At 42.7% G+C, this 26,526-nt stretch overlaps 1 protein-coding gene across 3 annotated transcripts in view; it reads left to right on the top strand.

The window, feature by feature from the left end:
• The window catches only part of BicC (protein bicaudal C), a 161,485-nt gene extending 135,341 nt beyond the window's left edge, over window positions 1-26,144 (top strand). Inside the window, exons 17-20 of one of the 3 annotated variants that reach the window (XM_075690379.1) lie at window positions 7,043-7,182; window positions 15,961-16,057; window positions 24,274-24,318; window positions 24,884-26,144. In XM_075690379.1, the coding sequence (XP_075546494.1) occupies window positions 7,043-7,182; window positions 15,961-16,057; window positions 24,274-24,318; window positions 24,884-24,999 (398 nt within the window). In that variant the 3' untranslated portion in view covers window positions 25,000-26,144. Of the gene's footprint in view, window positions 1-7,042; window positions 7,183-15,960; window positions 16,058-20,640; window positions 20,932-24,273; window positions 24,319-24,883 lie in introns of those variants that run through there. The other 2 variants (XM_075690386.1, XM_075690393.1) reach the window with 2 other exon arrangements.
• Window positions 26,145-26,526: the final 382 nt, after the last annotated feature.

Below are 26,526 nucleotides of genomic sequence, written 5' to 3'. Positions count from 1 at the left end.
AGCGACAAATGCCACTGAGGAATGCGTCCCGCGAACGGTGAAGCGAGAGACACTGCTGAGAGCCGTACAGCCATGCGATGCGGAGACTGAGGAGCAGGTAGCTGGGGATCACATGCGAGGCGGCAAGAAGTGCCCGCCGCCGGCACCGCAGCAGTGCTGCGACAGCGGGAGAAAAGACAGCGAGGATGGTGTGGTCAGTAGCGGCGAGAGTCACAACGGCGCTGGGCGCAGGAAGGGGCAGAAGATGGCAGCAGGAGTGCAAGGCTGACGGTGCCAGTGCCGCGTAACATTGGAACTGGTGCCAAAGAGCTGCGCTCTAAAATTCCGCTGCTGTGCTGCACATTAGTTTCTAAAGCAGCAGCAACAGGAACATATCTGCTCTTTTCTTAGTTTCCATATTTCCTAGTGTATAACTTCCAACCTCGTAAACTACACTGCTAACCTTTACTGGTACCACCACATTACATGTGCCTCTACATGTGTTTAGTGTAAGTTTGCTGTAGCTCTCCAGTTTTCAGAACCTTTGACAGGTGACAAATGATACTGAACCTGACTGTGAAAAAGCCCCTACACTTTGCTGTCGGTGTAACTGCGGTCGGCTAGCACAGCGCAATGTTGGTCACAGCATGAAGTGGTGATTAAGCCATGTGGTGCATGGTCTGTGCTTTCGTCTGTTGTGCAGCTCGACCTTACTGGGCCCTGAACCACCCCTCGGGCTTCATGAACAGTCTGTGGATAGCATGCGCTGCTGTGAACATCTCTGCCAAATTTCGCAGTCATGTACGGCACTTGGATCTCTTAAGCAGAGTGCAAAATCACTTTTCTGTCAAACGCTCTTTTGAACAGAAGCCTGCTCCTCACTCTTTTCTAGACGCTTTATTTCATAATACAGTTAAATCTTGATATAGCGAAGTAGGTAAAAATCGGCAATCTGCTTTGTTATATCGAAATTTTTTTTTGTAATCAAATTCAACCTTTTATGCAAATAAGTAGTTGCCGATCGATTTCTCTTACGTGGGAAGGGGCCATAGAAATTCCACATTATCGGGCAGTAAAAAAAAGTAGATTTGAATGAGGAAACAATTTATTTTGACGAAGTTGGGAGTCAGCGACGAACTATACGGTTTCATGTCACATTGATGATATCTTCACATCAGCGGTACGAATTAAGCAAAGCCAGCCACGCTTTCGCATGCATCAGCCCCCAGGGCTGATAGTCGCCCGCACTGGGACGACACGCTGGAAGATGGCTTACATGATGCTATGCCGTCTCAGCACGCCCACTCTTTGCGTACGCAGCAGATTACCTCTAAAGCAGGGTCCACAGCTGCATATGCACTCAGCCGTGCTTACGGCCATGCACAGCCATGGCTGAGACGTGCGCCAACTAAATGCCCCCTCCCCCTGCCTCGCCCCTCTCGCACGCTTGATCGCATTACCAAGTGCTTGTTCCCCTCCCCCTCTTTCTCTTTGCTTGTGTGGGGAGGCAGCACTTGTGCGTGAAGCCACCATCTTTTTTCTCATCCTCACACACTTTCACTCGCACCTAAAGCACAAAGCGTGCGGTGTGCAATGGGACCTTATCATACTTGGACTTTACACGGAACATGATGCGGCTTCACTTCGGTGATCACTCTTGGCGCGCCAAGTACAATTTGAGTGGTGTGTTTGCAAGAAGCCATTTGAAATTCAATCATTTGACCATCTGACCGTGGAAGTTTCCTTTTAGTGTCTCGGCATTCCTTTGCTGCGGAAGCGAAATTTCGTTATATTGAAATCTCATACAAACACACTTAGTTATATTGAGGTTCTAATTACGTGTTCTATGGACAAAAGGTTATGAAAAGTTAAATACTTCGTTATATCGAGAATTTTATTATATTGAAGTTCGTTATATCAAGGTTTAACTTTATAGTAGATTCCTATACCCGGCCGCTATTGGCCAATAGCTGATTTCAATCAAGGGTGTTTGTATCAGTGCGCTTCTTCCTATTGTTACTGTGTATTTATTGACGCAGTTTAATAAACAGACTGAAGTAAGCGAAACTGTGCTTTCGAATGTCGATAATTGTGTACTTCTGTAAGAAGCAGACTAACATCTGCCACGGCCGCTCGATTCAAAAGCACAAGGTGCGACCCGCTGCGTCGCGCCTGAACGGCGTCTCGGGCCTAGTTCTCCGTGCGCCCGCTGCGGCGCCACTGCTCGGGGATAGCTGCTGATAGCGCCTTCACGGCTGCGTCGGCATGCGCGATCTCCACTCCAGTCAAGGCGTAAATGCGTTTTATATTTGGAAATTGCAGACAAAATCTTTTCAGTCGTCATTGGAAGTGCTGATTATGCCACAAACGCCAACGGATTGTCACAGGGGTGGAAATCTGTTCTCAAATACGCCTTAACGCTATCCTTGACGGCTGCCTGTACGATGCACGACCAGGTGTTGCAATTCCATCGAGAGGTTCTGCGTGAAGCAATCTATCAGTACTTTTATTCACTTCTTGTGAACACGTACGCAAAGTAAAAACTTTACATAGGGAGAACTTGTACAGAGTTTCTCAAGTAATGCAAACTAACTTAGATGAAATAAAAACGCTTATAATTGCAAATAATCATCAGTAGATTGTTTCTCATGAAAACGAAGCATACTGAGTGATGCTAGAGGTTATCTAAGGAGTGCGCCCCTTATAACGAAGCTTCAAAAGACCTCTGCTTCGAACATGCTCATACCCTTTATTTGAGCATGCTTTCCATAAAACACATTCCTGCAGGATTCTTTCATTGTAGGCAGGCTTTTTTCCCCCTGAAGTGGCCACATGGTTGCTGATAAAAACAGCAGCTTTGTCTCCTTTTTCCGCTCTTTGTAATACCTGAACAAAGGACTGAATTTCATTGTTGTTTTCATAAACTAAGAGGCGGTTTTTCATTTCGTCCCGTTTGGACTGCAATTTTTTCAACTCTTCTCCTTGACGGGCAACTTTTTTTTTTCAATCTCTTGACTGCTTTCTTTGACTGTTCTAGGGCGTCCACAATATCTAATGTAATTTGGCAGGCCTGATCAACAGAAAAACTACGTTCAGAGCATGATTCTAAGGCAGTCTCTGGAACTAGAGCTTCCACCTCGTCGCTGAGAAACTGCAAGGCACTTTCGATGTTGGGGCTTTCTCCTGAGCTGTTGCAATTATCGCTTGCTTCAACTACTGTGTGATCAGTAAAGTTTATTCGATGACGTTTTTTGGGCTGCATATTCTCTTTTTGCAGGTACTGCGGATAATTGCAAAACACGGTCGGTACCGCATTCGGAAGCAGGAGCCTAAGTTTCGTGTTCTTTTTATAGTCACTTTCTGTAAAGCGCAGCGGACGTACCAGAGACATGCCGCTCGGTTCCCACTTGCTTCCTTTTCCAGACACTCCTTGGCGAGAGGTATATTTAGCCACGCTTCTCGACGCTCCAAGTCGCAGGGGAACTCGTGATATTTCAGTCGGGTTCTTTTTGGCATTTGCGTCGCAGAGTGGCACACACCAGTTGCGCGGCATCACGCCACATGAACGAGGCTGGCTACGGCACACACGCACACTGAAGAGCCTTAACAAAGCACAGCAAGCACAGGCAAACTTGCTCCCACACACGCACACTGAAGAGCCTTAACAAAGCACAGCAAGCACAGGCAAACTTGCTCCCACACACGCACGCGAAAAAGCACAAGATTAATGCATATCTCACGAGGCAAACACGTTCTGACGCGAACCGACTTGCTCACACACACGCACGCGAAAAAGCACGAGATTAATGCATATCGCACGAGGCAAACACGTTCTGATGCGAACCAACTTGCTCACACATACGCACACGAAAAAGCACGAGATTAGTGCATAGCGCACGAGGCAAACACGTTCTGACGCGAGAACCAACGCCCGCTTAGCCTCGGTGCGAAGTCGCGAAAGCATCCCCGAAGAGTGGCGCCCTCACCATGAAAAGCGGTCGCAACTGTAAACTCGGCCGAGACGTGCCCGCCTATTGTCCGCGGCGCGATGTAGCTGGCCGCACCTTGCTTTGCATCGAGCGGCCGTGCATCTGCTCACACTTGGCCGCGGCCGCCTGCATAGGAATTAAACTTTGGCCACCCTTCTTATTGGTGTTGTAGCCATCAGATCCCGCTAATTTCGACTAGTTTTGAACACTCGACTAGCCTCAAACACCACATGCTCGCTTGCCAGCGTGCGCTTGCTCCTATCTGCGCCTTGGCAGACTGTGCTTCGTACTGAGCTATTGGTAGCACTTCAAAATCCGCAAGTGGGATGTGGCTACTGTCATTCAAGCTGGTGCTGGACGAAACCGGTCCAGACCGCATAGCACAGGCAGACAGGAGCATATGAATACGAGTGTGCACTCTAGCCCTGTCATGCACAAAGCAAATGCTGCAGTTGCATGTAGCGTCGGTCTGCTACATTGCGTAGATACCACGGCTGCTGTGGGGTGCTGCAGCAAGTCCACTGGCTGAGCGCACTGCGGCTTACTGAGGACAACTGCACTTGGTACATCATAGGCGCCAGAATCGGAAATAGTTGTCAGTGTGAACATACAAAATCTAATTTGAAATGCGAGCCATGATGACGTTCAGTAGGCAGAGTGTTGTGGGCACACCCTGCTCCACCATAGCCTTCGCAGTGCAAATCATTGAAGGAGCGGATGCACCGCCAACATATGTTTGATTTACAATAACTCGGCTTCTGCTGAATGCATTGAAGAACTTTTTTCGGCAACGTTTTTCTGAAATAGTCCGATTTAACTTCAAATGCATTTCTCGACTTCGATAAAAAGTGGTTCCGAGCCCCTTTAATGAGCCGACCATAACCTGCATAACCCACCTGCGTGTAAAGCTACGAAAACCTTTCTGTATTAGAGGAAAACACGAAAGAAGAAGTTTCTATGCAATGAAAAATAGCCATAAAACACAGGTCCACTATTAAACTGGAGATCTCGTAAGATATTCAGTACATGACTTCACTACTGCTTAAGCGTCGGAGGGAAAAATATTTTCCAGACCTTCATCTTGGACTGGGCTGTAATCGTGCTTGCGTACTGATTTGGTGTTCTCTTTAATGAGTACACAATCTTGATTCCTAGGTACCAAAGTTACTGATACCTTGCAACATTCTTGTTATGCAGTGCTTGTAAACTCCCGAGCATGTGCAGCACCTTTCCTTACACAAAATTTGTAAGCATTAAACCTAAGTTTTGTGACATTCAATGTACTGCTTTTTTATTTCAATTCAATGTTTGATTTGAAGTCCACTATTCTGTATTCGCACACCCTTAATTCAAGTTATGGTGGGAGTGTGCTGTTTCGGACAAGAAATGAAAGTAGTAAAATTGAACTGATTAAATTGAACAGCAGAAGTGGGAGAATATACTTTAGTTTGGGAAATACGAATCAGTGTGCTCAGTTATTACTTTAATGTGACACACCATTCTTCATATGGCAGCAACAGTTGAACTTTTAGGAGCTTCATCACCAAAAATCTTGCATTCATTGTGTTCATGTTTAAATTGTCCTGTTTGCATTTGATTTACCTAAGATGATGCTCTGTGGTTCAATCTTATGATAGTTAAGGTTTAGGACATAATGGTTGATTCGTGAAACGGGACAAACTTATCTCTATGGATGAATATATTCTGTGCATGCCTACACATTATCTGGGCACTAATTATTGATAAACAGTGGCTGCTGAACAAAGGAAGCCTCAGCCTGGAACTATTATGACAAGGGCCTTGTCTTCATCAAGGCAAATTGTCCTTGTTGAAACGTTGACTCCTGACTTGAGGCTTCTCTTGTTCGGCCACTGCTAATCACTTCATCGCCTTTTTCCTCTGGCCCCTTTGTCATGTTCGGACTTGATGAGATAAGTAGTTTGCTGGATATGGTCCTACTGAGACCTTTTGTAAACTATATCATATTGCCTTCAGTCCTTCTCAAAGTTAACTCTGAAGTGATTATGAAAGATATTCATCCTGGATATTATGTCAGAAGCACGCAGAACTGCAAGAAAGTGGTTTAATCACATTCTTGTTGCTAGCTTTTGAGAAAGTTGACGCTAATTTGATCTACTTTGTTGTGCCATCAGAGATAGTGTAAAGCACCCGTGGAGTGCATTTTGAATGCCATGAGTTGACATGAAAATCCAGGATGCAGCATCAACATGACAATAGATAATGCAACGTTGCATATTCACCTCAGCATTTATGTATCAACTGTGAGGAGTTATTTTATCCACGTACCTGGAGATACTTCTAGCATCAAGCAGTGGTACAAAACTTTTTTCACAATTGTAACATAAAAGTTCGTAATAAGACTTGAAAAGTGATTGTGCCTGCGTTGTCTGAGGATGATATTAGTTTGTGTGTTTATCGGTGGAACTTTCTGCAAATTAGTTTAGTTATTACAATACTGCAAATACGAAAGCTGCCATCCCAACCATAGTTTCTTGCTAAAATTACTTGAGGAAACTCTGGCACTGTGATCGTTCAGCTGCCATGGAAATGATCATTGGTACATGGATATGTCTGATCATCATGCTTGTGGCTTCTGATGTTTCTTGTGCCTTCATTCACTATGCTCTACCTGCCTTTATTGACTTAAATTTCAAAGCAATCCTATTTTTATATTCTTGAAAGGCAATACGACTCCGTGCACATGCATAATTGCTGTGAATTATTGCATTTATGTAACACAATACTTTGTTAGGACTTACCAGATTAAAATGTCGCAATGCCGTTTGAAGCCAGAAGGGCGAAGTTTCGGCAAATCTATGTACTAATCATTCCCATGCTGGCTGAACTGCCTTGCTTGCAGCTCCCGTGAATGCTACCACCAAAGTTCCCCCTAGTAATTTTTATAGGAAACTCTATGATCCAAATGACAGCAGTTATGTACTGGCAATGTCCATACATGGCTCTGTTATCCTTCTTTATTGCATTCAGTCACTGTGCTAAAGCTTGCCTTGAAATCTCATCTCCTGGCAAAATAACAATTATTCCTTTCGCAGAGGGAGGATTCAGTGCAAGCAACTTCTTCGAGTGTGTTAGTGCACGCAGCCAGCCACAGGAGAGGCCTCTAGTAGACATTCCTCACTTGTTCAGCGACCTGGGGCTGGGCAGATATGTGGATGTCTTCCAGCAGAATGAGGCTAGTACATTTCTTTTGATACTTTTTTTTTCCATTATGTGCTAGTTGCATTAAACTGCTGTCACCAGTAACTGCCCAGTTTCTTGGACTTTGTTTTCTCAGCACTTTTCCAAAGCTGGTGGTGTCAATGTTCATTGCACAGCACATCCCCCCCTACTGCTTGTGCACGCACAGCTCTTCAGTGAGCGTCTGTTCACGCTGAATAAAATAGTTGTGCAGAGCTTATTACAAATAAATAGTCAAAGCAAATTTTTGCTAACTAGGCAAATTTAGAATTAGTTTTCTCGAGTTTAATTTCAATCCTAAGATGATGTACAAAACTCAAATTTTCAGTTTAAGTAAAAGTACGCAAGAAAAGGGGGGTGGGGTTTGAAACTTGAGAACATATTTGAATTAACCATTATCAAATTAATGGAGGTTCACTGTGCCACGCTTGCACTATCATGCAAGAAGAAACTTTTGACAACTGGGAAAACAAATACAGTAAACTATCGTCATAATGAAATTACTATATTGGAATTATTGCTTTATTGAAAGTTTCCTAAGGTCACAACTCCAGTGCATGCATTTTACAGTGACTTGAATTAAGGTGGTGCCAAACTGTTTAGTATGAAATGTGGAGAGAAATTCCTGTGGGACAGCTCTCTGAAGCAGAGACTGTGAACCTTGCCTGTTAACATTCTGGAGTGTGCATGAGCGAAAAGGGTGCGTGGTTCTTGCATGCTACTTGCACCAGACCCTGAGGACTCCCTCGTGTCTTACATGCTTACCGACTCAAATGCTCCTGGTGTTTGCTCCTGCCATGCACACAGAAATAATATACATAGTGTTGGGTGACAAAGTTGACGAGAACATTGCAGCAAATGAAGAACCTCATGAAGTCCCCTCAATGTCGGAGACTCTAACCATTCTTCATGTACTTAAGAATGAAGGAGGTTGCTGTAGCAGCGAACAGGACCTTATGAGGCTTGTAAAAGCTTTAGAAGACTGACTTGGAATAAATGCTCGGCAGATGCTACTTGCATCTTTCCTCGTTCCACAGTAAAATGCTGTTGCATCGCAAGTATGAAGCACGGTTTCATTTCTCTATACGTTTTAGGAGCTCCTGAGCAATTGAAGTGTACCTCCAGCATTGATATGGCTGCTTTAGTGTTTCCACTTTTAATGAAGTACTGCTTTTGACAAAGTTCATTTTCTGCCCTGATGGCTTCGTTAAAGGGACTGACAACCAGTTTTCATGGTACCCATTTCTTTATAGTGCAATGGAAAGCTTACCGGTCAGTGTCTAATCATGAAGTGCTAATGTGGAAAATGCCGTGGAACATTTTTTATCGGAATTTTTCGATCTACAGTGAGGATGCAGTCGTTTACTGGAAGCATGCTGATAACGGTGATAGGTGAGCATGACAGCAATTATACGCCGGCATTAGTGGGAGGCATCAGAGTGTGGCCGTGCTGTAACAAAGTAAGATTTTCTTTATCAAATCGATGTCCCTGTGGCTCATGTTTTCCAAATTGTTAAATGATTTCTGCAATGATAGCTACATGTTTTCGTGGTTTCCTGTCCCACTGCTTTGGTATTTAACCAGTTACATAGAAAACGAAACGCCTTTACACATAATACGAAGTTCAGCGTGTTGCCTTAGCCATGCGTGCGTTTTTGATTTCCGAATTGTAGAATAATGCGCGAGTGTCTAATTATACAACAACTGCAATTTTAAGCAATAATTATGATGTACTTAAAAATCGTCGACTTATGTACAGTAATCTCATAAAATACATCTGAAGTACCAAGATCTCACCGCCAGGTCCTGCCACTTACTGGTTTTTTGAGACTCAGTGAATTTAATATTACTATAATTCTTACTTAAATTTCAAACACCATACTGGATTCTGTCACTATAAATCGGGGTCATTTCGTTTCCATCAACGACTTGCAACACATTCTGGCCAGTTGTCAGTCCCTTTAAAGCGAGCATTTACTGTACTGTCACAACAAACTAATGTATGATGAACCTTTACCTTATGATAAAATGGACCACCTCATCACAATGATGTACGGGTGGACCTTCATTGGCATGCATTCCTGTAGTAGGCCATGCATGCACCAGAGCCTGTGTGTGTGCACGTTTTGCTGATTGCTTGCACATTGAAACATTCAAACAGGACAACAGTGCACTGCTTTAATGGAGTGCCAGGTGCATATCATTTCAGATGCACTTGTGTAGGTAAGGCTGCATGGGTTTGCATTGCAGTAGCAGGCTGCACCCTTGGATCTCATTGTTTCATTGCCCCCATTTTTTTTTTAAATTCTTATGCTTTTGCTTCTTTGCAGACACTTGTTTCCCCTTTGAGTGTATTCTTGAGATATTCTGGTTGGCTTTCTCGCAAGGTTTGGTCACTTTGTCGAGCTTTCTGCATTTAGCTGATTGGGCTTGCTGCAAAATTTATGTTGAGATACAGGTTTCAAGCATGTGATCAAGTGTGTCAAAATCAACTTATGGGCAAATGAACTTCTTGACTCTTGCTGTGGCTCGTGCCCTTGCACTTCCTCAAAGGCAGTCAGTTGACCCTAAATACCACATTTACTCTTCCTTCACCCACTGCCCTTCAGTATGTTGCCAAAAGCATGAACTGGCATATGCGGGGCTAATGCAGATGGCGGTACATTGCATCTGCTTACCCAGTCACTACACCCACCCTCAGCTGGCAATGTTGGCTGTGAGGACAGACAACGTTTATAATGAAGTAATAATTGCAAAGTATTCTTGGCTCCCTCTTCAACTTATATTCAGGTTTCATTGTATATGTAGTCACTTCCTGCAAAAAACAATTCTTGGAATGAAAACGGGTGTAAAAAGAAAAATACTAACATGTCAAAGTCGGGTGCCTTTTTTTTTTTTTATTTGCCTTATAGAGCACATTTATATGCAGTTGTCCCTTTCTACTAGTGCTATTTCAGTTTCAAGGTCCTTTTTGTAATCTTCAAGACGCTTAATGTTGCAGTTGCATTTTAAGTGCCATAAAGAGGTGTTGCGTGCTGATCAGTAATTAGCCAGCACATTATATATTTCATTTACGCAATGTATGCAAAATAACATTAGCACAGTCAATCGAACGAAGACATATTGCATACAACACTCAATGCAAGCAATGTGCTGAATGTTTGGAATTGCTGAGAGTGGCGAAGCATTGGCATCTAAAAATGAAACAACGTTCGTTGGCAGAGGAAAAATTGCATTTTCCATAAGCAGGGTGTTAGCCAGTGCCACTCAGGGCCTAGCAGGCAGATAACATCTGGCCTCTTTTTTTTTTTTTTTTCTCAGTGGAGTCATGTAAAAGAGAGCAGGCATGTGGCTAATAAACGCTCGTTTGCTACCTAATGGCATCATGCCAGATTATAGACCCTCGCTATGAATGAACAAGGGAAATAGAGGGGCTCGATTTTTATTAATCACCTTACAAAGTCAACAGGCATTGAAACCAAGGAAAGTATAGGAGTAATTAGCTGTGGTTGAAACTGAAATGTAGAAATTTAGTGCAATGCACTCATAAGGTTCTAGGTTCATCTTCCACTGGCGACAACTTATCTTTCTATACACTTGCATTTTCCGAATTTTCTACATTTCAATTTCTAATTTCTCTATGCTTTCCTTGGTTTCATTGCGTGTTTGCAATGCATTCACCAATGCATATACATGTTTGATTGGGATGGCCGATAGCACCGAGTGAAGTGTCTGCGGTGTCCAGGAGACTATAGAACACCCACTGTGCTACTGCCCATCTTTCGAAAATTAAAGACGTGACTTCTGCACAGCTCTATATTAGATCGATAGAAATCTGTTCACTTTTAACAAAATCTTGGGACCATGGCCTTGCATATTGCAGGTACAAAAGGCCACAAAAACGCTGACGTGATTTTGAAAGCAATCGGGTTGAGTCACCGTCTGTGATCTGGACTGAGTGATCGTCAGTTATATAGCGCGGAAAGCTGTTACGTTTGCTTTATCCACGGTGGGCTTTCTCTTCTCCCAATCTTTCCCTCCCATTTTCCCTTCCCCCAGTCTCGGGTAGCCAACTGGGCTCAATCCTGGTTAAGCTCCGTGCCTTTCAGTTATCATTTTGTCTCTTGCCTGTTGGCTTTATATGGCTGTGATTAACAAAAATCGAGCCCCTCTGTTTTCCTTGGTGTTAATCTATAATTGGACTGTAGTTTTGGCACGAAACGTCCCTAAATTTAAATGGTCCCAAGGACAAGGGGATCAGGGTTAGCTTTTGCCGTAGGTAAACATACAGGTCAAGCTGTATGTTTACAGCTTTCTTGCCAGGGTGGCCTTCAACACTGTACTTTGTACATGTTGTAAATAGACAAGACGTGACGTGACTTGACTTTTCATTTTCTCATGACACTGCAGATACAGGGCATCCCAGCTAACTTTAGCCAAGGTTTAAAAATATGAAGTACTCTAGGAAGAGACGCATGCAACACATGCATGTGTTGGCTATTGTATGGAGCAAGTTGCACTATTTTTTGTATTTTGCTTAAGTGCATAATTAACAAAGAATAGCAAAGCAACATCTCAAAAATTAAATTTAGGGCAAAACATCAAGCCAGAAAACTTTAGGGCATTCTAGGAAACATCTAATTCTACATTTTCTAATGCTCTACTTGTTAAATAAATTTTTATGCATCCTAAGAAAGCCCACAAGATATCAAAATATGCCTGCTTGAGCACCACAACTGCAGTGCTCGCACATGCCACAATGAACGTACAGCACATTTAGTGAGGTCTGCTGCCGCTTAAAGGGCCCCTTACCAGGCCCCATAGCAAGTTTTGATTATACGCTGGAAGTTGTTACGTGCCCTCTAGGGAGTGTTCTGCCGCAGAAACTTACCAAATTGGCTTATTAATAGTTGAGATGGAAATATTTCAGCAGGCGAGCTCCACTGCCAAGTCGCACTCTGTCCACTCGCACCGTCTAGCCTCCGCAAGTGAAATTCCTTCCCTGTGTTCTCCCATACCGAAGCTCGAGGATCGCGTGACTCGTACGTCACGGGTCCTGCCTTCATTTCTCCTCGCTTTTTTTTTGTGCTGCGCACGAGCTGTTGTGATTGTCTTGTTTCGCGCAGCACACGATTTTGCCCGCTGTGCATGAGGACACCTGACTAGCGGTACAATTCAGTGCTACACAAATACTGAGGCAGATGCAAGAGGATCACAGAGCATGATCCCACGCTGGAACACAGTAGAAAATCAGTTTTGGTGTGTGCGTGCGACACCAAATTGTGGGAACAAGCAGATGAAGCAGAAGTACATCTCTTTTGCTTCGGTGCGAAGTAAAACAAAACACACAGACATTCCGTTTGTATGTTTTATTTCTGTAAACTTCAATTTTTCAATTCAAGCAACAGATATCGCAAATAACAGATGTTGCCTTCAATAATTCTCGAAGCCACCTGTCTCAATGATTGACGTCCCACTGTGAACACGAGTACGTATGCGCAGGAGCACGTATACGTCACTGTCCGGCTTGGAGCGTGCTAGCCGTGAGGGAAAGGGAAAACTGTGTTCAGATTGCAATTGCGGACCTTTCCGCGGCACATAGCGATGTAATACTTTGCAAACACAATCGTTAGCGCGCATTGTATGCTCTGCGCTTGTCACATTCTTTTAATGGGCCCCTCATCAGTTCTGGCCATTTTGAGCTGACAAGGCAGGGACGCAGGCATTGGACGAGTGATTTACTGCTTCCATTGCTGTGGTTCATGGTACCTATAAGCAGACCAGGTAACGCACTAGCTAGGCTAAAATGTGTAGTTCATTCATACTTGGCACGTTTCAGAGCGCTGCAATTGCAGTGTGCAAATGGGCATATCACATGCACATTTTAATATTTTGCGGGCTTTCTTTAGAATGCAAAAAAATATTAAGTAATAACTAGAAAGTTAGAAAATGCTGAATTAGATGTCTCCTAGAACGCTATACTACTTTTGCAGAGGAAGTTCTGTCCTAACAGTTATGTATTGCGATTGGTGAATTAATCTTATGTAATTATGCAATTTATCAGAATACGAAATATTTATTACGTTATTTACAGTACCCTTAAAGACCACAGGGGTATTGCATAAAGGGGGGGACAACATTATTACACACTCACAGGTAACACAAAGAACAAAAACAAAAGCGCAGGCTTATACAGAAAATACAGCGGCACAAAATGCATCAGAATTTTTGATAGACGTAACACCTTTCTGCAGTTCATTCCAAAGTTTCATAGCTAAAAGCAAAGGAGAGAATTTGAACAAGTTAGTCCTGCAATGGGGTAGGTTTACTTTGAATGGATGATCAGTACATTGGGAGATGTATGAAGCAGGGCAAATACTTTCTAGTTGGAAAGTACAACTACTGTGGTAGTTTGAAGAAATAATGAAGTAAAGAATGCGTCTTCGTTGCTGAAGTGTTGCAAGATTCAAGCTGTTTCGAAGGTGTGTAGTACTGTTGTGTGTGTAGTTGCTTGTTATAAAACGAATCACATGATTCTGTAATGATTCCAGTGACTGCGTTAAGTAAGCCTGATGCGGATTTCAAATAGAGGCATATTCCAGTTGCGGTCTGACTAGTGTTGTACACCAGAAGCTTTGTCAGGCGCAGCTATGTAGTGTTTTACGTATTAGTCCTAGTGTTTTACTTTCCTTGCTGGTGATGTATTCTATGTGCTGATTCCATGTTTAGTTGACATGACACCAAGGTATTTAAGCTTACTTACTGGCTCAATGGCAGCATTGTTATAAGAAAATAATTTCGAGTGATGTGTAGTGAATGTCACTGCCTTGGTTTATTAACATTAATCTGCATTAGCCAGATGTCACACCATGATGATAATGTAGTCAAATCAGCCTGCAGGAGATAATTGTTCGGTTCATTAATCTGATGATACATGATAGTCATCTGCATAAAGACGAATTTGCAACGAGATATTATTGGGGAGATTGTTAATGTACAAAAGAAATAATGGTGGGCCTAAGACCCCTGAGGAACTCCAGATTTAACAGCAGTAGGTGATGAGACAATGTTATCACGTAAGACAGCCTGCAATCTATCAGTTAAGAAATTGTGAATCCAACCTAAAATGTTTTCATTAAGATTAAAAGTTCGAAGTTTTACATGTAGGCAGTGATGAGGAACCCAGTCGAATGCTTTAGAAAAGTCTATGAACACAGCATCAACTTGACCTAATGAGTGAATAAGAGTGAATATGTGTGACGAGTTCGAAGAGCTGCATTTCACAGGATTTCCCTCGCTGAAAGCCATGCTGATTCGGAAAAAGCAGATTGTTATTTACCAAGTGTTGCGTGATGTTATTGTACAGAATGTGGTCAAGGATTTTGCATGATATTGACGTTAATGATACCAGTCTGTAGTTACTGCAGTCGTCACAATTGTCTTTTTTTTTATCTGAATGACGTGCGCGAGTTTCCAGTCTTGGGGCAGGATACTGTATCCTATAGATTGCTGAAAAAGCACACACAGAAAAGCGGATGAGTGTGGAGCATTAATTTTTAGTAATTTATTGCATATTCCATCAGGACCAGGACTCAATTTATTATGAAGACGGTGTATGGCCTTTAAAACTCCCTCAGGAGTCGCAGCCACATCCGGCATACTAACACAGAGATGAGAATGAGGCAAGATACATGATTGGGGCATGTTCTTTTCAGTAGTAAACACGTTGGCAAATGACTTGTTGAGTTGGTTAGTGGTCTTGACGGGGGAGAGCTGCTGGCCTGCATCCTGTAAGTTAGGCAGAGTTCTAGACTTTCCAGGGTTAACTATTTTCCAGAAGTGCTTGGGATTAGCTTTTAGAATTCCTGGTAGTGTGGTATTGAAGAATGACTCCTTAAAAGTTTTTATTTTAGCTTTACAAAGACGTGCAATATCTCTGTACTTAGCCCAGGCATCAGCCTTGTTACTATGCATAGCAGTGCGGTAAGCGAGTTTTTTTCTTCCTGTTAAGCATTTAAAATGCCGGGTAAACCAAGGGCTTTTCAGGCTGGGACAAATACAAAGTTTTGGGATAAACATATCCCCTACGCACAAAATTATATGCTTAGTGACCAGTTTTCCTCAACAGAACTGCTTCTAAAGTCATGCTCTAAAGGTGACAAGGAAACGTTACAAAACTTGCCGATTGCAGAGATATTTGCTTTAGATTAGTCTGCAATATATTTTTGCTGGATTACTTTCTTCTGGAAATTAGTGCTAAATTGATAATTAAACTGAATGAACTTGTGATCACTGATTGCTTCTAGAACAAGATGTGGCTTGCACCATACTATAGCCAACAACATGCATTTGTCTGTATTCCCCTAGAGTGCTTTGGCATCTTTTGAAACCTTGGCTAAAGTTGCCTTGGGACACCTTGGGACAAGGTGCTGCAAGAAGTTTTACACAGAACTGGTTTTGAGTCAGTAGCATATTTCACTTGCATACAATTTTATCGAAGCTAAACATTCAGCAAACTGAATTAAACAGAAGGAAATGTTGCTCTACAACAGCAGAGGTATGTTGATCTACAACAGCAAATTTCTTTTCGGCATATGAACTAAGATGGGATGCACTAGCATTCCTGAAATGAGTGTACGTATTTTCTCATTTTTCAAATAGTTCAGTTCTAACAAACTGTTTTAAAAAATTCAAGCAACATTGTGCTCCTCATGCACAGAGCTTTCATCATCCTGTGTTTCTGTGTGGTAACCATGCCATCGTTTTACTGCAGATTGACCTCCAGACATTCCTCCACATGACGGACTGTGATCTCCAACAGCTATGCATTCCCTATGGTGCCCGTAAGAAGATGCTATTGGCAATGTCAGGTGTGGATATTAGCATGAATTCTATCTACATTGCTTGCATCCTTGTATTTATCAATCTGGAAGTGGGATTGCACACTGTAAGCCTCATAAACCATTAAGTTTGCACAGTTTGCCTATGAAAAGGCATAAGTTTCTGTGGAAAATAAATTGATGTTTTTTAAGAACTTCCAAGGTCCCAACAATGTTAAAGAACCCCAGGTGGTCAAAATTAATCCAGAGTCATCCTTACTGCGTGCCTCATAATCAGATTATGGTTTCTGGCACATTCAATTTCATTTTGAACAGCCATTAGATGGTGTAAGAACGCTTGCAGAGCTCTATTACAAGTGTATTAGAACATGTTACTGGGCTAGTTCTAACAAGTGCACACCTTAGATGGGACACAAGAAGGTAGACTCAAGAGAAGCAGGAACTTGCAACTAACGTTATATAAAGAAGCAAAGAAGGTGCCTAGTCTGCACCAAACGTAAGTGGCAAGGAACATGCTAGTCATTTTGCAAAGCATAAGAACTACCAAATCGCAGCATTCTTCCTAAACATTTGTTCATTGTTGTGCAACATTACATGTGTTTGATATGGAGCCTTCCACATGTCAGTGGCCGTTGTATGAATGATCGAGCATGGGAACATGAACTTTCAATGAAGAATAAAGCCAAATCAAATTTATAGGCACGTTGGTGTTCTTGTGCTTAGGTCTTTGCTTCCTAGTATCCGAATTTGGGCCAAGAGTAGACACACTTGTGCACGAGCTAATGCAAGTTTTTATGTCTGACAGAATTGGGAAGTATATATCGGTGACAGATCTGTGATGTTGCACAGCAATAAATGAGTGTTTTTAGAAAGACTGCTGTGATTTGGCTATTTATTGCAAGATGGCTACAATGTTGCTTGCCACTTATGTGCAGTGTGGTCTGACACAATGCAGTAAAATCTGAATAGATATCGATTAAACGGAATAACAGCCTCTAAATTGGTTGGCTTTGTATTTGGGTAATACAGAAGCCTTTGGTTCATAAGAACCATAACTTTCACAACTCTGTAAATGGAACAGAAGCAAGCTCTAAAAGATTTTCTCAGAAAAAGGCAAGATCTGAAATATATTTTGTGACACCTGTATTCTATCCAGAAATCCATCCCTAAATAGTAGTGGCAAAGCCTCAAGCAGGCACATATTTTATTGATATTTAATGCATAGCATGTACAGACCTGGACAACCTTGTGGCACCACCACTCACCCTATAGGCAACCAAAATAAGGACAACCAAAATTTCGTATGCCTTGCAGCACGCTGTATTCCCATACGCGGCTGCTATTGGCCAATAGCTGACATCAGTCTAGGGTGTTTGCATCAGCGCGCTTCTTTCTATTGTTACTGTGTATGCTTATTGATGCAGTTTAAGAAACAGACTTAAGTAAGCAAAACTCTTTCTAATTTTGATAATTGCATACTTCTGGAAGAAGCAGACTAACATCTGCTCACGTTTGGCCCCGGCCATCCATGCAGGAATTAAACTTTGGCCACCCTGCTTGTTGGTGTTGTAGTCATCGCATCCTGCTAATTTTTTACTAGTTTTGAACACTCAACTAGCCTCGAACCAGACGAAACTTAAGGTCAAACCACACACACACTTGCCAGCACACGCTCACTATCTGCTCCTGGTTAGATGCCTTTGCAGACTTCGCTTTGTATTGAGCTATGGTAGCACTTCAAAATTTAAGTTGGATGTGGCTACTATTCGTCGTTCAAGCTGGTACAGGACAAAGCCGGTCCACACCATGTAGCACAGGCAGACAGGAGCATTTGAGTGCGAGCGTGCACTCTAGCCCTGTCATGCACAAAGCAAATGCTGCAGTTGCACATAGTATCGGCCTGCTACGTTGCATAGATGCCGTGGCCGTTGTGGGGTGCTGCAACAAGTCCACTGGCTGAGCGCACTGCAGCTTGCTGAGGACAAATGTGTTTGGCACGTCGTAGGTGCCGGAATCGGAAATAGTGGCATCTATGTGAACATCCAAAATCAAATTCGAACTGTGCACCACGATGATGTTCAGTAGGCAGAGCGTTGTGGGTACACCCCGCTCCACTGTAGCCTTCACAGTGCAAATCATTGAAAGAGGAACAGAAGCACCATGAACAGTATGTTTGATTGCCAATAACTCCGCTTCTGCTGAACGCATTGAAGAACTTCTTGCGGCAAGGTATTTCTTAGAATAGTCTAATTTAACTTGCAATGCATTTCTTGACTTCGATAACAAGTGGTTCAAGGCCCCCTTAATGCTATGTGACCTGTCTAAACGTTTCATTCTTTAGTCTTTTTCCCATTGCTGAAATACTCATGAAGTGCATATATGGTCATGTACAGTGGATGAGTCTGAAGAAAGATTAGTCTTAATTCTTGTGCACTAATTTATGCAACCACTAATCGACAGCATATAGCATTAACACTGCCCTTAGCACAGTGAAAAAGTTCTGAAGCTTGGGCGAGTTCATAGTTCATTGGCTTGGTATCTACAGTGAATGATGGGTTACGAAAAATGGACAAGTATCTGTGCTGTGGATACCACCCCTGGGAAAAGACTGTTTTGAATGGTCGTCAGTATGAGCAATGAAATTCTTTACCCACACACCCAGTGCCACAGTGTTAAAGGTTCTTGCTCCTACCTTGTTTATATGCAACCATGATTGAGACCTTTTTATTTATGTGCATGCATTTTAGCTCATTGACTTCAAAAAATCAATTTAATGGTGTAAACAGAACTGTGGCCTATGGCAAATTGTCTCATTATGACCCATACTTAATTATTTGCAAGAGAGATCAAGCTGTGCAAGCAGCTAGACACAGCCAAGAAGGCTCGCACTGCAAATACAAGTTAGTCAAATGAAAACTGCAAATGTGTAACAAAAATGCAAAAGATGGCAGCTGTAGCCTGTACATTGGCAGACGTGTTCCTAACAGTGCGCCGGTTGTTCACTAGGTGGCAGCATCATGCAGGTGTAAGGGAAAGGTGTAATGGTTCCAGGACTTTTGGAAATGTGGTTGTTTGCTTTAAATCAGGGGTACAATCAGGACTCGATGGGAACCAAAGGTCAGTGGGTCGCCTCGCATTGGGCGCTCACGGGAAGACTACAAATGAAGCTGTGCAGGGTGATATGGGCTGGACTAGCTTTGAAGTGAGGGAAGCTCACAGTAAAATTGATTATGAGAACGATTGAGGAATATGGAAGAAAGTAAATGGGCTGGGAGAGTGTTAAGGTATTTGTACAAAAAAAACATTGATTCACAGTGGAGGAAAAGAACTAGGAAGCTTACCAGCAAGTTTGCAGCCTGTAGGGTGGGCAACACAGCAACAAAGGTCAAGTGGAAAGTCAGAGAGGCTGAAATAATCTCATGGGTGGCGGCAATGGAAAAGAAACCTGCCATGAGTAACTACTTAAGAGGAAAAAAAGAAATCGGGAAAGAAACAATTTAGAACTCAAAGGGAAGCTCATTACTTTTCGAAGCAAGATCGGGATGCCTTAGAACACGCACCTATAAAGTGAGATATAAGACGAAAGAAGCATGTGCTTGCTGCAGTAAAGCTAGGGAGACTATGGAGCATGTTTTATTGGAATGTGAAGACGTCTACCCAGCGGTCGATTTAGGCGCCACTGGCCTCCTTGAAGCACTTGGGTTCAGCGAGAGCAGTGGAAAAGTAAACAGGTCCGCAATAGGCATTAGTAAGAGCCAATTAGAGGATTGGTGGAAGAAAAGTAGGGAAATGACAAAAAAAAAAAAACGGAGACGTACAAAAGCACAGTTCGAAATAGGGGATAAGAAAATTTGGGTGGGGTATTTCATTGTGTTTTTTTTTTTCTTTTTTTTATTGTTTAACCTAGGTAGGACATTAGGCAGTATAATAGCAAGAGCTTGGTGGCGCAACCCACCGCCCCGTTCCAAAGGGGATGCTCATAACATCCATCCATCCATCCAGAAACATTGGCATAGGAACAGTGTAAGAATGGCCACCCCACTGGCAACTTGCCCCAGGGACGAACAGCATTCTGTTACTTGGTTTGGTTTCTTCATAGTTTAGGTGTGAAGCCAATTGAGAGAGAGAGAGAGAGAGAGATAGAGAGAGAGAGAGAGAAACTTTATTCAAAGTCCTTGCAGGGATCAGGGAAGGTGGGGGGCTGGCGAGACTAGCCCCACCGTAGCCTCCCTTCCTCAGGCGGCATCCAGAACTTGAGTCTTGGTGGCATCGGCCATCCGGACTACCCAGATTTGATCCTCCAAGCATTCGCTGAGCAGCATGGCCTCCCATTGCTCGGGCATGGTGATTCTGAATGGAGGATTGGTGCTGTTTGATGATGTGGTGCTGCAGGGCATGCCCAGATAATGTGGTCGAGATCTGTACGTGGCACATGGCATGTTTTGCAGCTTGGTGTGAAGGCATCGGGGTAGATGTGATAATAAAGCCTATTGAAGTTCATCGTAGAATGAATGTCCAGTATGGCGATGCGTGTGTGTCATAGCGGCAAGTCTATGAATGGAGTCACAAATTCGCAAACAGTGTGATGTTCATGGCTGATGCTCCTCGTCCAGGTCGGGCACACCCCGTTGCGACTCCAGAAAATATTGCAACCATTTGAGCCATCATGATGGAAAAGTCAAGTGACGCTGGATGACATTGCAGCAAGTCTAAACATCTGCCGTGGTTCAGCATACCACATGTGCATGATGCGCTCAGATTCCAGTGTCTGCAAGATAGGTGCCCCGGCAGCTGACTCTTGAATTGAAACTGCAACGTGTTGATGCCTGTGAACAAATTCTACGGTGTGTTGGGCAAAAAGTGGATGTTTTCTTTGCAAGAATCATCACTGCGAATGATACCAGTTTACTACTACCACTGTTCGGAAACGAAGAGAGTAAGAAATGGTGCCATTTCTCATCACCTAAACCAAAATTTCTGAACACAGCCATCAGTAGGGAAGGCTATGCTGACCTGACCCCCTTTTGGGATGAAAAAGGCATCTTGGAGCAGTACATGTTGCGAGGGACCACTATTACTAGTGAATCATACACTGACCTCCTAAAACATTATCTTCGGCCTGCAGTCAAATCGAAACGCTATAGATTGCTGCCAGCAGGTGGTTTGTTGCAATATGACAATGCACGGCCTCATACTGTCTGTGCAACAGTTGCAATAACAGACATGAAATTTGAGTGTCCTGCTCATCCACCAGACCTTGCCCCGAGCAAATTCCATATGTTCGGACCTCTGAAAGCTCTAGGCAACAAGTATTTTCGTTTGGATATATAGGTATGCCACACGGTGCACGAGTGGTTGCACGCACTCCCAAACGATTTTTTTTATGGAAATAAAGGCACTTCGTAAGCTCTGGCAAGCTTGAATTGAGCGTGAAGGAGATCATGTCAAAAAGTAATATACAGCTTTCTGCCAGATGCGTACAATAATTTTTTAAAATACATTTGAGGTTTTCCTTTGACTGACTCTTGTAGTTTGGTGTAAGCTCACTTTCAGTCCTTATTGAGCCATCACAGCAACAGTAAGCATATTGTTATACATATCAGGACATAGGCATGGTATTTATTTGCATTCATGCAACAGTTTGTGAAGACAGCTTCGTTTACAGCACACACTGCCTTCACTTGCCATTGTCTGCTACAAATAGTAGCTCACAAGGTGCTTCGACAGCATGCTACCAGTGCAACGTCACCATCTCTTTGGAGCATGCTGCCTATTGAGACAGCCTTTTAACAAGTTTAATGTATTAATGTTTTGCGTGAATATAAATGACAAAACCAGAATATCTGCAAAATTTTGCTGAACTAAATATACAATTTCTTATTTTGAAAAATCTTTAGTTGGTTAAAAGTTAAGGCTCTTTGTATTAACAACATCTATAAAAATAACCAGTTTTCTAGCAACTAAAATAGCAGCAAGGCGGTCTTTAGCATTGATATAGTTCTTGGCTGTCTCCACAATTGCTATAGCCAGACACCTAGGGGGGGTGGGGGGGGTATTCTGCAAGAGCCCACCTAGTGGACTGTCCATTTCGGCTGCTGCTGATTGGATGCAGCTGTACGAGCGAGGAGGATACGAGTGGCCCCAGCCAAGCGGCAGCGGCCGAAATGGACAGTCCACCAGGTGGACTCCTACAGAACACCTCCCCTGCATTGATTTTGTCCTTCCTGTAACTGTCCCCATTGTTTCAGTTGAAGTAAGCAGGGCTGTACACTGCAAGAATAGTGTGCCAGCTATGTCTAGAGGAGCGAGACTGTCTTAACTCTGCTTGGAAGTTCCCGCTCATTGAACATTGGTCAGTTTCCTGCATGAATGCCCTTGAACTCAGTTTTGCAGTGCTGAGGAAGGATGGGCAATCTGAGATAGATCCATGCTATTGCGACACAGTTGCACTCGTAGCTCAGACTCTCGGCCGACTAGTTTCAGCATGTCACTGACATTTCCATGTTAGTTGATAACTGGCTGGCAAAAATTGGCGCACTGTTTTGTGTGGCATCAGAAAGACAAGCCATCTGTACGGTCCAGACTCTTCGACTCTCATTTCATGCATTATCTGCAGGCCGTGCCTTCTCCTTTGCTAAGCGATTTCTGAACAGCCATTATGCACTCCCATTGCCGTTGGAATTGTATGGGAATAAAGCGTTCAGAAAAGAGTGAGGGCAGGGCCTTCTGTTGAATAGAGCATTTGAGAGAAAGGTGACTTCGCGATCTGCTTGCAAGCTCCACGCACCGCATATGACAGCAAAACTTGGCTGAGATGTTCACAGCAGCATAAGCTACTCGCAGACTATTTTATTTCGCCAAGCCTGAGAGGTGGTTCAGGGCCTCTTTAAACGTTCAAGCCATTCACTGGTGGCGCTAGAATGTGCAGTGAGCAGTCAGTTTGTAGACTCCCTTAAAGCTCAACTTGAAGGGACCTTGGAAATTTGCCGCATAACGAATTTGATCTTAAGGCAGCAACTGAATCTATTTAAGGTTTTCAAACTTCTCAACTAATCAGCAAATTTACAGCCAGTCTGGCTCAAAGAATGACTCCGTGCATTTAATTTCCACGTTATGCTGCCTATGCGAAAAAAAAAATCTACATGTAATCTAATAGTGATCTAATACAGCCACATGAACCTTGTGCAACATATGAGGCTGTTGCAAAGGCATTTTAGAAATGATAAAAAAGACATCTAAATTGAGCTGCATCCTGGTTACTGTTTACTTAAAGCGGATAGTACTTGATCGTGTGTAGAGTACTAGTGAATCCTGGTTATTTTCCAAACACAAATTACAATGGCAAAACTAGGTTCTGGTATCTCTTCTTTGTCCCTCTGTCAAAACTGAATAGCAGTCTGTATATGAGGGGTGTTCATATTATCGGCACCAAAAAATTCGAATAGGCATACATGACAGACGTCAAAATGAGTGCATGTCTCTAATTTTAGTGCAATATAAATATAGCATTCTATATTGTACAGGAGAACGCCCTTAGAACATGAAAACAAGAATGAGAGCTTCCATCAGAAAAGTTGGTTGAATCATGCGCAGTCATCGGCTTTCTTCATTTCAAGGGACACAATCCCAAGGAGATTCATGCTGTGCTGGTGATGGTGTACAGTGACAATGCCCCAGCTTATGACATTGCTGTGAAATGGTGTCGGAGATTTCAGCGCAGTCGAACAAGCCTAGATGACGAACAGGTGGACTGTCGCTCAATGGCGAACCACAAATTGAAGCTAAAGTGGAGGCTGTAGTGCTTGCCAACTGGTGGATAACTGTTGAACTAATCGTTCAGCAGGTTAACATGAGTGTGGGCTCCGATTAAACTCCCGCCAGTCTCGTTGCCTAATCTGTTCCTTCATGGCATACAAGCTTTATGAATGCCCCTCATAAGTACAGCCCACATTTGACAATGTTGTGGCAAAGTCTTTAATAAAGTGCAGTATGGCAAACTGGCTGAGTGGAACAGGACAACTTTATTGAAAGATATCAGTAGCGACATGAACAGTGGTTCTTCCAACAGCTTCGACTCCATGTGAAGTGACACAATGAGAAAGTGACCATAAAGGAATGTGCTAACAAAGCAGTAATTTATCCAAGTAGCCATCTTGCATTATATATGACTTTCGATGTTTTGGCATAGTTTTGAATTTTCTTACGATATTTGCTGCTCAACCCTCCGAATTTTTTACTTTCTTTAGATCTACGGTCTCTCCTCCACTCAGATCAGCATGGCATAAAGACAGGTAAAGGGTGTTCTTTTGTTCAAGAAGATATTGAAAAAATGAGTCCCATGATGTGTCACTCAGTGGCAACCTAAAAATGCAGTGACATACTGTCACTGCATACTGTCAATACTGTTGAACTCAAAGAACTTGTATAGATGTACAGTCAAGTGCAAAAGTTGAAGGACCAGAGTTTCTGCTAAATTTTTTTTTCTTCTCAGCCTAGACATAAAGGCTGAAATCAAGTGTACTGCCCATGTGTACCTGCTTGACCGGCACCATGCCTTTATACAATTTCACATTGCACAGCTGTGCTAAAAGAAATACATGCTTTTTTTTTTTCATATGCTGTGGTCTCAAGACTTTTGCACTCCACTGTACAAGCTGATTGCATTCTCATTTGCGATTTCGTGGTAGAAGGAAACTTATTTCAGTGTTGGTGTATCTTAAGAACTGTTTCGAAGTGCAAAAACGCAGGTGCAGTGCATTTTGTGGGTAGTTTCTACTGAATTATTAGGTTGTCGCTGAGTATAGATGCCTTTGGGGGAAGATATTTTTATAGAGGACCAATCTTTTTGCCTTGCAGATATCAACTCCCAAGCATTGGGTGCATTCACTAGAAACTTTCAGCCAGCCCCTGGTGCTGAACTTCAGTCTCCAAACCAGTCTCCACCACAGAGTCTAGTCAACACCTGCTGGTGATGCACTGCTTTTGTGCTGCCTGCCATAGAGTGCCAGAAATCTTGAGGGCCAGCGTCTTCAATTTGTTAGCTTTCCTGTTCCATACCTTGCCTTAAACACCTGTTGGCATTTATATTGCTAGAGATAAGACCCCAGAAGCTACATACACCAGTCAGCATTTACTCTTCAGACTTGCAGGCCTGAGAGGCCTTGCTTTTGTGATACATACAGGCACACATTCCCAAACAAATGCCTAAGGTGGTGCTAGAAGTCTTTCTACAGTAAGTTGTATTTTGTATGTGTGCATGTTGGGTTCCTACAGGTATTTTGCTAGCACAGAAATTTTTAAGAGGCAAACTACTTTTCTTAATAGTGCCATTTCTAATAAGTGTTCTTACATTCCACAGTGTAACTTTAATGGTATTGACAAGATTCTCCTAGCAGCTGCACTGAATTTGAAACTGCCTGAATGCACTGCTTTTACCTCGCATTTTTCTCGAGGTCTGTGCCATTTTCCACATGTGCAGCCGCCCCCCCCCCCCCCCAGTCTTTTTCTTGCTAAACTGACAATTAACTCCAGGCTGAAGTTATGATTTGTTTAATGAAGTGTTTATTTTATTTGCAGTCTCTGCTCTGCATTGAGTGGCACTTGAGATTCCTCCTTGCCCTCTAGTCTTCTCTGAATATACTAAATGATGCTGTATCATGTGCATCTTGACCAGTTGTAGATTACTCCTTAGCACAAATGACTCTTGAATAATGCTGTGCTGTAACCATTGTGGTTGCACTTTTAAAAGTTCTCCACACACAATTTTTAGAGCAAACAAACTTGACCAGTGAAGTTTTACACACGAAAGCATCTATAAACAGCACTTTTGCTCTGCAGGTTTGTCATGTCAGATGCTCATTATTTTGTAAAACCTAAGGGTTAAGGTTTTCTACCTAGATATAATTATGACAAGTCAGCATTTGCTAATATAACATTGTTTGCAGGTAATCTTACTGTTGTACTCTTTTGATATGTTCTGTATTTTTGTAAACTTTTTTTGGAACAAGTTTTGACACATTGATGGCTTTTATGGGATTGCCAAGGTATCTAGTCATATTCCTTTTTTTTTTTCTGTATAATTGAGCACCTAAAATAAAATTTTTTTACAAGGCTTAAATGCGTTCTTGATGCAATATTGGCATTGCAAATCTTTGGGCATGTGAGTGAACTTTGCTTACTGTTGGACATCTTACAAGCTTTACCCTTATCATATTAAGCCAACAAACAAGCACAACATACGGGAAATTACTTGTACTTATTGAATTAAAGAAAGCATAAATTAACGGAAATGAAAGTGGATGAAAAAACAACGTGCCACAGGTGGGGAGCGGTCAGTCTTCGCGTTACGTGTACGATGCTCTACCAATTGAGCTACAGTGGTGCCGTTTTCCCATCTACTTTCTTCAGTATTTGTTTCACTACCAGAACTAAGCCTGGGAGTGTAGCCAGTGCCACCACTCTCAAACCTTGGCAGTGGATGTGGAACAAGCCTTCTGCCA

Source organism: Dermacentor variabilis, chromosome 1, assembly GCF_050947875.1.
Source record: "Dermacentor variabilis isolate Ectoservices chromosome 1, ASM5094787v1, whole genome shotgun sequence".
NCBI lineage: Eukaryota > Metazoa > Arthropoda > Arachnida > Ixodida > Ixodidae > Dermacentor > Dermacentor variabilis.
Note: the sequence above shows the minus strand (reverse complement) of the source record. Positions and strands in the feature narration are given on the sequence as shown.